We start from the raw sequence: 12680 nt of genomic DNA, 5'->3' as shown, positions 1-12680 counted from the left end.
TCTAACAACACGAATTCGAGGCGAGCGGGAAGCGGATGTGCAGTTCCGGCAAGTCACGTGGGCGCGGGTAGCATGGCTCAGCTGTCGGCTGTCTGTACATTGCGTCGTAACAGCAGACAGCACCATGTTTTCATTGCCCGCCACATCGTGGCAGCACCTACTGGTCGGTGACGTCAGCGCTATGATCGCCCCTTCCCGCCAGAGTGTGCTGATTGCTTGTTCACAACCAAATGCATGGGGCTTTCAATCTAGTAGTGTTATATAGTCAATGCTACTAGATTAGAAATGCCATATTCTGCTATGTTTTAAAACCAATATCCATAGGCCTTAAGCCCTAATTTTTGTTTTAAGTACTGGCACTGGGTACATCATTAGGTAACTCGGTAAGGTTGCTTTTTATAAATGGATCATTTCATGAATCACTAATACCCTATATCTAGGTGTGTTCAGTACATAATGAAACTCTAAAAAAAGTACTAATCCTAACCCAAATAAAATATAGGTAGCTTTAAGCCTACAGAGGATGAGTGTTTATATTACTTCTCTGTGGTGTAAGTTATGTATGCCTTAAGATGGCTATAAGTTTAGGACTGGATATTAAATAAACTCCCAATTAACTTATAGGCCTAACCTATTATTTGTCAGTGTCAATAAAATAGTGCAATTAGGCCTTTATCGAGGACAGCCAAACTTGGATATACAACCATGTTTATACCTAAGATTCCTTTTTGGTACTCACCAACATGGATCAACCCGGGAAACGTTTACCCCTTAGTCGAGCTAGACCTAACCTATGTGGCTTAGCTACAAAACTTTACTTAAATAGGTTATACGTTTTCAAACTGAGCTAAGTTTGGCAAATTGATATGATATAACATATCCCAAGTTAAAGCATGCGTCGCATGTCATAAAATGATGCAAACCGACAAATGTCACCAGCTCGAAATTTCTCTGGAGAGTGGAGGCTATCTATTGTATTTTAAGCATTATAGCCTATGTTTCTGTACCCAAGACTGTGATGATTTTGAAAAGTGTGTAGGGATTGGTCTCCTAAACTGCCTAAAAAGTTTTAAAATGTTTGTGTTGCAGCGTGTCGTGTGTCGACAAATGTTACAAAACGACAAACGTCAACAATTGAATTTGCTCTGGAAGCTATCTATCCTTAACACGTTCAGTGCGGAATACCTTCAAACAGGCGCTCGATAATGGCGGCGAGGCCCGGGCGAAGCCCCGCAGCGCAACTGAATCGGTGAACGCAATTGGCATTCAAATATTTCAGTCTGACGAATAAAAAAAGAGCAGCGGTGATTGTGCTGTGTTAGCCCGAGAGTGGACGTAGTTCACTGAAACACCCAAAGGTAGCAGCACTGCCTGGATTCGTAGCCAGTGTCTTTGTAAAGTGGCTCGAAAAGAGAAAATTGCCGGAACCGGGACAAAAGTATTGCTAGACGGGATTTTACGGGTAATTTTAGTACCAACCTACACCAGACTAAAGCTACATAATCTAAGCTACAGGCTGGCAACGATTATAACGTTCCCCGGCAATGGCTGAGCTCACACTAAACTAATGTGGAGAGAGTGGCATGACGTCAGCTTTAGCTGATGTCCGCCACCAGTGCTAGTGTCGGACATCATCTATTGATGATGCCCGCACTCAACGTGTTAAGCATTATAGCCTATATTATCTTAGTCCAGGAGCTGAGGGGGTTTGAGCATGCATGAAAGTAGTACGCAATGTTATTGCTGATTATTGTAATATGGACTGTGGTGATCAAAATTACGTATGTCGCCTATTTCAAAAGTGGTCGATAAGGTGGGGGGGAGGGGGCAAACATGGCGGTTTGCGCTATGCGTTAAAACGCTGATAGTTCGAAAACGGTAAAAGATAGAACATCGGTTAAAACGTCGTTGGAATTCTAAATATGTGGACAACAATAATAGTTATTGGGTCCGAGGTCGTATCTCTATAAATAAACAAGTTATTGTATAAAATATGTAAAAATGGACTTTTCGTGTAGTTTTTTTAACCGAAAGTAGAATTAATTTGTGAGTGTCGCAAAGAAGTAATATCAAATATCTTTGCTGATAGTTGTAATATGGACTGTGGTGATAAAAAATACGCATGTCGCCTACTTTTCAGGTGGTCGAGAACTTGGGGGGAGGGGGGCAAAGATGGCGGAACGCGCTATGCATCGAGACGACTGTAGCTCGAGAACGGTACGAGATAGGACATCGGTTAAAACATAGTTTTAATCCAAAAAATATTACCAATAGAAAATGTCATTGGGTAAAAAGTTGTATCTTAACTAATAAAAAAGTTATAACAATAATAAGTTTAACAAAATCTACATCGTACAGCTATTTTTTCGAAAATCGTATGGATTGTTGATAAATAATAGTGTAATTCCTTAATTACTCGGCTATATATTAACTAGATGCATTTTCTTATAAGAAAAAAATATATTATTACGAATACATTTGGTTTAAAATGTAAAACACGGCCTCCAAACTACGTATAATACTTTGGGGTTTCGCCGCAATCAAATGCATAATACAGATTACCACTACAAATCCAATTTTAATTATTATAAAGTTGTAGGTTATTATAATATGATTATGTAACAGATTCTTATTCAGTTATGCCAGTTATTCAGTTCTTATTAACAGTTGTGCCGATATCAGCAACACTGCGCAGCAATTATGACGCAACCTATCGGACGAACCCCAAGGCGTTGGGAGGCCGTGTTTTACATTTTAAACCAAATGTATTCGTAATAATATATTTTTTTTCTTATAAGAAAATGCATCTAGTTAATATATAGCCGAGTAATTAAGGAATTACACTATTATTTATCGACAATCCATACGATTTTCGAAAAAAATAGCTGTACGATGTAGATTTTGTTAAGCTTATTATTGTTATAACTTTTTTATTAGTTAAGATACAACTTTTTACCCAATGACCTTTTCTATTGGTAATATGTTTTGGATTAAAACTACGTTTTAACCGATGTCCTATCTCGTACCGTTCTCGAGCTACAGTCGTCTCGATGCATAGCGCGTTCCGCCATCTTTGCCCCCCTCCCCCCAAGTTCTCGACCACCTGAAAAGTAGGCGACATGTGTATTTTTTATCACCACAGCCCATATTACAACTATCAGAAAAGATATTTTATATTACTTCTTTGCGACACTCACAAATTAATTCTACTTTCGGTTAAAAAAACTACACGAAAAGTCCATTTTTACATATTTTATACAATAACTTGTTTATTTATAGAGATACGACCTCGGACCCAATAACCATTATTGTTGTCCACATATTTAGAATTCCAAAGACGTTTTAACCGATGTTCTATCTTTTACCGTTTTCGAACTATCAGCGTTTTAACGCATAGCGCAAACCGCCATGTTTGCCCCCTCCCCCCCACCTTATCGACCACTTTTGAAATAGGCGACATACATAATTTTGATCACCACAGTCCATATTACAATAATCAGCAATAACATTGCGTACTACTTTCATGCATGCTCAAACCCCCTCAGCTCCTGGACTATCTGTAGGCATACACAAGAGTGCGATGACTTTAAGTGTAAAGGGTTTTTCTCCTAAACTAGGCTAGGCTACCTACATTTTTGTGTAAATAGGCCTAAGTAATACAACTAAACCAAGCCAAAACAAAAACTAAATAACATGAAATATTTGTCAATGGAAACCCCAATCAAGGGTTGCAAAAGATTCTTCAAGGTTAAAACTACTCATTATCCAATCCTAAAGTGTCTTTGTATAGATAAAATAAATACTTAACTCTTGATTTGATGTCAATCAATATTTTCATTAATTATGCCATATACACCGTAACAGTGTTGTTATTAGGACAATTTGTTCTATGAAAGCGTGTTACATAAGTTATTTTAAATTAAAGCTTAAATTTATTATTATTTATTCTTTAATGTATAGTTTCCCGAGCAAAGCTCGGTGCCCAGGTACTGTATGTTTTATTTGGGCAGGGCCAACAACTGTTTTTTGTCTTGTACCTGTATCACTTTGTCCTTCCAGGTTTGTGGAGAGTCATTCTCAAGAGAGGAACACTTGGTGATGCACTCGAGGTTCCACGGAGGTCTCAGCCCCTACAACTGTCCTGACTGCGGGGCCGGGTTCTTGCGCAAGTTTGAGCTGGTGAATCACGAGCGACAGCACGGCCGCAACCCTGAGTCCTGCCCCCAGTGTGGCAAAGAGTTTCTGCAGAAACGCACTCTGCTGGTGCATATGCGCTCCTGCAATGGCAGTGGACCTGTCAATCAGCAGTCCTTCTCACCCACCAGGTGAACAATGAGAACATTGCCTGTGTTTTAGATTAACACTCATTTCTCCTTTGATCTGTTACTAAACAAATCAGATATTAAAAGCAATAATAATATTTTTCAGATTCAATGAGAGTGGTTCCCCTCCTAGATTTACTGATAGCTCTCCAACAAGATTTAACGATGGAATTAACCAGCGGTTTCCAAACAATAGTAATTCTTCTCCGAGATACTCTGAAAACAGCAGTAGCCAGTTCAGGTTCCCTGAGGGCCAGATCAGGTTTAACAATGATAACACACCCTCACCTTCTACTGTACCTTCAATGCAAGCCCCAAAAGACAAAGTTTGCAAGTAAGTGTTAATATTTAGTTAACCTGTTAAATTAATTACAACCTTATAGGTAAAATTAACGTTTTACTCATAATAATAGCTTAGTCAGTAAACATCTATACAAGTTTAAAGCCAACGTAGACATTATATTTTTTGAAATTAGTACCTACTCCAAACATAACATCCACTTAAGTTTGAGCTTTAAGCAGGAATCAATTGATTTTCGGGAGGGGGTTTGGAAGAAACACATGCAATATCATTGCAATTTGGAAAATTCAAAGTGTTAGTCATAGAGAGTGTAAAACTACTCTTTTTACTTTTTGTTAAAATAATAATAACAACAAAACTCAATGTTGAACAAATACCATATGTGGAAAGGTAGCGAAAAACCTTGTATTAACAGTAGAGTCTCGATTATCTGACCTAAATCCGTGGCAAGGTCGGATAGGATAAGTGAATAGATTGTGAGCGTTGGATATGCTGAAAATTTTATTGTGTTATGATCGCGGGAGATGTTCAAGATGGTGCCATGGCCACAAGACATTTTGAAGAAGCGCCGTTCTCGCGGAATATCTTGACAATCGTGTGGCGAATGTGGGACATGTTGAGGATGGTGACGTGATCGTGAAATCTATTAACACTCACGCTGTGACCGCAGGATGTGTTGACAATCGCACCGTGAGCATGGGATATGTTGACAATGGTTCTGTGATCAGAGAGATGTTCAAGGTGGCGCTTCGACTGCGGGGCGTATACAATCACATCTCGAGCGTGGAACATGTTGTCGTGATCGTGGGAGATGTTTGAGGTGACCCCATAACAGATGATTGCCCATGAAGGTCGGATAACCGATACTCTACTGTACCATTATGAAATAAATTCAGGCATTCAGTAAATGGCTTCGTTACTATGTTTAATTTTATGTTTCATCTTGAACTCTTGAGTTGAATGAATTTATGATGAGGGAGTTTTATTTTTTTCAGGGAGTGTGGGGAAACTTTTGCAAGTGTTGAAGGACTTGCTCTACACTTACGTTTACACTTTGGGGATCACAGTTTCCTAGCTGACATTTGTAGTTTAGCTGCGTCTTTGAAACAAACTGCAGTCAATGTTGTAACCAGTCTTAAGAAGACACATATTTGTAGCGACTGTGGCCGTGGATTTACTCAAAGACATGGTCTGTTCCAACACAGACAACGACACGCCAACGGAAGTTGCAAAGAAAAACCCTTTGCATGTGAAAAGTGTGGTAAGAGTTTTGCGCAGAAAAATCACCTCATGCTTCATGAGAGACAACATATGGATTTACCATCAAGAAGTACAAAAAACAATCAAAAAAGCCTCCAGCGCAGGTCAGATAGTGTGGAGCAGATGGATACATCTAGTAACTCTGGACAACAGATAGAGCAGAATCATCAGGGAGAGAGAACCACACAGAGCTCAGACATTATAATGCAGAATCACTCTGATCATCAGAGGGTCGATATGTTAAATATGCACTCGTCAAAGCCATCCGATGGCACTTCACAAAACGAGAAGGGAAACATTATGATGATGCAGACCAACCATTCCGATCTCCAAAGAGACTTGTTGAACCGACACAGTTCAGAATCTTCGAGCGACAGGAATTCACAGATGCATCAAGATCTTATAAATAGGCATACTTCTGACTCGACTGATAGTACCTTACAACCTGACCATCAGCGAGAACTGTTAAACAGACATCCTTCAGAATCTTCAGCAGAGAGGAGTATGCAGATGCAGCAGGCTCATGCGGATAGTCATCTGATCAGCCGACACAGTAACAATCCAGTGCCATTAATAAGGATGCACAACCGAGTGAGTCAGAGTGGGTTACAACAAGGCTCTAGCAGTCGGTCAATGATAACTCACCACCATCACATGGGTGGAGCTCAGAGCTCAGAGCAAATCATGCCTTGTCTGCACCCCGTGCCTAGTAAACAGTATTAGCCATAGCTTAGTACTTGTCATTCTAAGCAATAAAAAAGTAGTTAAAATAGAGTGTACATTAAAGTATTGTTGCATCATGAAAAAGAATTGTTAAAAATCCATATCGTAACAAAATAAGTACGGGACTGATTGCTCTAAAGTCACAATTCCTGTTTTAACCCTTTGAACTCTATTGATTATTTAATGATTTGACTATACCTATTTTAATAATGTTTCACCTCATATAATCAACTATAAAATCCAAATTATTTCAAAACAAGAGAATGGTAGACTCACACACACAAAACAAGGGTAGTAAAATGTAAGATTTGAGGCAACTCGCAAAAAATTCACCCATCCTGTAAACTTCTATCTTCTATCCAATCCGCTGTTTATTTTAGGTGGGTGTCTCTTCCCACCAAGCTCTGCCACAATATACTGTGTTGTCAGAGAGAACCCTTAGATTGCTCAGCCTGTGATCTGACCCTTTAGTGTTGTATAGGCCAACCATAATGGTCTACCGAAATCCCAAGCTTAGTAGTTACGGACTAGCTTGCACTGATGAAAGTACAAGTTTGGTTATGTTAGTCTTGGGTCCCATAATATATCATAGGATAGCGTTCAAATGGTTAACCAACAAACCTAGTTTGTTCTCTTCCATAGTATGTGGGTAGTGGGGAGTGGAAGATAAAATCAGAACTTCCTCTGGCAGCTTTAAACAGCCAATAATTTGGAATGTATAATTTAAATTATAATTGTCTAATGTCATTAGACTCATGTAGTCATTGAACACCCAAAGTCATTTAAACAGCACATTCTTATATATTTTTGTAAAAACAGATACAACATGGCAAGTGCAAATGTACCTAACTAGTTATTAAAATGATTAATCTGATGATGGTTCTCAGAATAATTTCGATTGAACCAGTGGGTTTGTTTGTAAGTTTTGTCGCTTAAAAAATCAATATTTTTTAGAGTTTTAATACCTTGAAAAGTTGCTAAATTATAAGACCAAAACAGGAAAAAATAAAAAAAGATCGGTTGTTATGTTCCGGTTGTGCATGTGCTCTAAAGTTTGAAAAAAAAAATTAAGATTTTTATTTTTTTTATTTTTAATATGTAATACAGTACCTAGTTGAAAATATCATCTACAAGACTAAGGAATTTAAATTTAAATTATGGTATTGTATGTTACGATCTTCTGGTCGTGCATCAACTGCAAATATTGCAAAAGTCAAGAAAAATGTCATTTTGTACTAGTCTTATTTAAAATATAATTATTATGAATATCAAAATGTAATACTGAAAATCTGTGTGTACACATTCAGATAGTAACTTAAAAATCCAACTGAAAACGTCCGAATTGATCTTCCAGTTGCACATAGCAATACAATAATTCACTTGAGCGCGGAACTGTTTGGTCAGTGACCCACACGACGTCATGTGATAAGTTTCCGAAATTGAAAAACAGGATGGTGATGATAATGTATCCTTGTGCTCACCCTTCTAAAATTGACGATTCTAGTGACAGCATAATAGAGAGTAGGCTATTTTCAATACTCTAAAAATTACTCTCTAATGAGCCAACTATTTTTTGTGGCAAAACAAGTACAAATAATGCATTACTAATTCCTATATATGAAACTATGGCCCATTTTTACCCCATAAACCCCTGTTCCCATAGTCTGATCATGCTGGTTTTTCTAATTTGTTTATTGTAGGTTTACACATTTATACCAAATTTCATCAAAATCAGATAATTTTTTTATATAATAGTCTAAACAGGAGATTTTCATTAACACAAGCAATAAGTATGATTGAGATTTTGTAAGCGTATGTAACTTTTTTTACATTAGATTGTTAGACCCACATTATTCTCCACCAAGTATTCTTGTCCTGTTGTGAAGCACAGCAGAACAACTTAGTTCATTAATTTAAAGCCCAATGATCAGGGACAGCCGGGTCCAGTTTCAAACCATCAAAAAGCTACTGACTTTACTCAGGATTGTACCGGCAACCTTTTGATTGTTAGGCAAGGTCTAAAACCACTCTGTCTACAGTGTAGGCCTATGTGAAAATTATTGTGAAACAACAACTCGGCAATTTGTGAACCCAGAGGTTGTCAAGTTATACAGAACAATAAAATTTTTAATAGGTTTTAAATCGAATACATAACAGACTACTTTTTACTTTGGAGAAAGTATTTGTTTCGTCAAAATTTTTGAGTTTTGAGTGGATATATCCATTTTGGGCCCCCCTGAACCCAAAAAAGTGGTTTTCGAAGTGTGTGTGTCTGTATGTGTGGATGTGTACAGAGCTACAGACCACACCCGTAGTCCGATTTTGATGAAATTTGCTATGTAGGTACTAGTCAATGGTATCTCCATGTGTTTTTTTTTCATTTTTTTTATTTTAGCAAATTTCACATATAGGGAATAAGCTATTACCGTAGGTCTCATGGTAAGACCTAGACGCAGGACCGATTTACTTTTTCGTTTTGAGATCCCCAGAGGCCAAAAACACCCTCCGTTCAAATTCGTATATATTTATATACATGTGACCATTAGCGAGATAACTCAAGCAAAAATGATCCGATTTTAATCAAAATTTGGTACTAACATGTAAACTTAGTTTATTTGAATGAGTTAGCAAACCAGCATGATTGGACTATGGGAATGGGGGTTTTATGGGGTAAAAATTGGATTTCCCATTTTTGACATTGAAAATCAAAATTTCACAATTTCCAAACCATTTTGTAGGGCTTAAAAAAAGAAAAAAAATTTAATTCAAAATTCCCACATTTTTCTTATGGAGAATAAAAAAACTTTTGTAGTTTGCTGGTTTATGGATGTATTTTAATCAAATTTGGCAATTTTGTTTATTTCATACTTATGTTTATATTTTCACATATTGAGTGAGTAAATGATCTTCAAAGAAATTTTGAATATACTAAATGTTCTGAAAAAAGCCTCTGTACATCCTGTTCGCTGTTGACTCTCGAATTACCGGGTGTTGAGTTAGTGGGGTTTTACTGAACAGGTTTTTAGGATAAAAAGTATTATTAGTATAAGCAGGTCATGTTGATCATGTAGAGATAATAAAAATAACAGTCAATCATAATATTTTGAATTGAGTTGTACAGCCATAATTAAACTAGTTTTAGATACTATTTTATTATATCACTAAAAATAAAAAATAAATTGAACCTATAAAAAGGCTGCTTTGGCCTTTTTAGTAAACAAGATTAGTAAAACAATTAAATTGTTATAAGTTTATGAGACCACTAATTGTAAAACTTGAACTTTTCATAAGATGTTGAAAAATTGGGTCATTTTAAAAAGTTGAATAGTGCTACTGATTGGCCAAAACTTCTGTGCGGGTCGCTACTAGCCACACTAAAACATACAGGTTATTGGCACTGCTAGAGGTAGGAGTGAGTGAGTCATGATAAAGGTAGCAAGACACAAATGTTTTCACAAAAGTATCCCCTCGCCAAGACTTGACCAGATCTGACCACACTCACATAAATTTTGGCCAAACTGTCCTGGAAAATTTGCTATCTCTACATTAACTTAGGCTTTTTTAAATGACAAATTATAACCAATGAAGTTCATATCGACTTAACTGTAATTTTAATGACACACTTCAAACAATATTATTATTACTCTTACTATGACATTTTAAGAGCCCTTGGATGTTAGCGACCATCGTGGATACTTACAAACAGCTGCTGAAGAGTTATTAATCATTAAAAAATAAACACCAAAGTGATCATAGTTTATATCTAGGACACTGTAAGATTATAAATTTTCTTTGTAGTTTTGAATTTTCTTCCAAGGGAGTCCATTAAAGCTGACAGAAATCTTGGATTTGCCTGCCATAAGAGCAATGTTAATTTTGTTAATTTCAAACAGCCACTAAAGAGGTATTCACTATCTCAACATGTTTTTTTAAACACAAGAGTGATTGTAATTTAAATATCTAGTGCACTGTGGGATAAGAATGTTCTTTTCAGTTTTTTTAATTGTTTTATGTGTTGAAACATCTAACGTCTAGGCTCCAAGGACTCTTTAGACAATATTGCCAGCTAAGCAATTAGTGTCACAGATTTTGCTGGTAAAGGGAGGAGAAACTCCCCTGAGTTTCCTAAGTTTGTGGTAGAATTAAATGTTCTACCTACTGTATGAAATAATAGGTTGTACTGTACATCTAATTATGAAACAAATATAAAACTAAATAACTTCTTGATCAGCATTGTACGTGTTATTAAATTTACGGAAAGTAAATAAAGATACGTCTTATAACACTTAAAACATATATTTACGCTTATACTGTTACTCACAAGACGGTAAATATACAAAAGATGGTAAGTGGTGATCGATTTCGATTGGACACTCCAATCATCATCAGGCCCAATAGGCGAATGGATTCGCATTGGAATGGATTACAAGATTCGCCTATTGGGTCTGATGATGATTGGAGTGTCCAATCGAAATCGATCACCACTTACCATCTTTTGTATATTTACCGTCTTGTGAGTAACAGTATAAGCGTAAATATATGTTTTAAGTGTTATAAGACCTATCTTTATTTACTTTCCGTAAATATAAAACTATCAACATAAAACATGTCAAACTCAAAATATAAAATATTAGTGAACCAAGATGAACAAACAGTTCTGTACAACTCTTATTAATGCTATGATAGTTTAATATTCTAATTTAAGATGAAACGCTAAATAGAAGCTATAATTTTAAAAATGATGTAAATTTGCTGAAAGTTTATATGCAACGGATCACACAAAGATAGTGTTGACGACACAAGTAAAAAATTAAGGCAGGAGCCTTAAAAACTTGTCTTTACCAATACTCTCTCTGTTCCTTTTTTCGGGGAATAGGTACTGCTATACAGCAATATAGCAGCATTCTTACCATAAGTACGGTTTCAGGTGCAAGTAGACAAAATGTTGCATATTTTGAGCAATACTGAATGTATTGAAACAGTTGACTTACAGCATTGAAATCAAAACAAATAAAATTTAATCTTGAGTTATTTTTATTATCAGTGAATGGTAATCAATAAAAAGTTTTGCTCACATACTATTTCTTCAGCAACGTTTCTTTGATTTAGGTGGTAAAAGAATATTACTAAGCGTTTGAGCACATCACTTGTATATTTCACTAGAATTGTCTGACTATTTCAATAAAACCTGCTACTGTTGGTTAGCAAATCATTTACAGTAGTTCCAATTTTTAGGTTAAGGAATAAATGTGTGAGTTTCCAGCGGAAGTCAGCAGGTCAACAATTGAATTGGTAATGACAAGATGAACAGCTGGAATTTGAGGCATTACAATTAATTTGACTTCTTACCTCTCAATCCTTGAACCCCGATTGTTCCTTTACTTTATCACACCAGTGCTGTAAAGTAAGAAAAAATGGAGCACAGTGAATCTTTTTAGTTATAAAAATTTGAATTGAAAAGGCTACTTTAAAAACTGAGTTCTTGTGTAGGAATAAATTGGTAGATCCCTCAAGCTATAGGCCAGGATTTCTAAACACTTGATAATGCTTCGTTTTCTTTCCTTACACATATACTAGTTATTTACTGAAAGTAAATTAAAAAATATGTATAATAACACTTGACACATACATACTAACTTGCAAGACGGTAAATATAAATATAAAAGTCAAAAAGTTCCCGGAATGAATTTCTTTAGACACTTAGCACGATCGCCAGCGGCAAATTCGCCTTGCAGTAGTTGGTATGACTCCTGGGGAAGGCATATCGGTAGTGGGGGTATAGCTGACGAGCCATAGTGCAGCATAGGTAAGCGCTCTTCGTGTTCCTGCAAGTCTACATTGTCGGTTACTGTCTGTTGTGTACCTACTTGTAATTCAAGCTTTTACAAAAGAGGTGATGAAGAAAAGTCAAGTTTATGAGTGGCACAAACGGATTCGTGAAAGCATTGACAATGACCCTCGTAGCCTTCAACATCACATCAGTCAATGTGTCAATGACGTAAACATTGAGCGAGTAAGAACAATTTCCATGACATTTGATGTACATTTATCTCATGGATGTGTTCACACACTCC

At 36.5% G+C, this 12680-nt stretch overlaps 1 protein-coding gene across 1 annotated transcript in view; it reads left to right on the top strand.

Moving 5' to 3' along the window:
* Window positions 1-10947, top strand: part of LOC128985673 (zinc finger protein 774-like) — a 77089-nt gene extending 66142 nt beyond the window's left edge. The window contains exons 6-8 of the mRNA XM_054405441.1: window positions 4060-4325; window positions 4429-4656; window positions 5619-10947. Coding sequence (XP_054261416.1) covers window positions 4060-4325; window positions 4429-4656; window positions 5619-6606 — 1482 coding nt within the window. The 3' untranslated portion in view covers window positions 6607-10947. The remainder of the gene's footprint in view (window positions 1-4059; window positions 4326-4428; window positions 4657-5618) is intronic.
* The last annotated feature ends 1733 nt before the right edge of the window (window positions 10948-12680 follow it).

The sequence above is a fragment of the Macrosteles quadrilineatus genome, unplaced genomic scaffold, assembly GCF_028750875.1.
Source record: "Macrosteles quadrilineatus isolate MER2022 unplaced genomic scaffold, UCM_ALF_1.0 Scaffold_2__2_contigs__length_208266976, whole genome shotgun sequence".
NCBI lineage: Eukaryota > Metazoa > Arthropoda > Insecta > Hemiptera > Cicadellidae > Macrosteles > Macrosteles quadrilineatus.
Note: the sequence above shows the minus strand (reverse complement) of the source record. Positions and strands in the feature narration are given on the sequence as shown.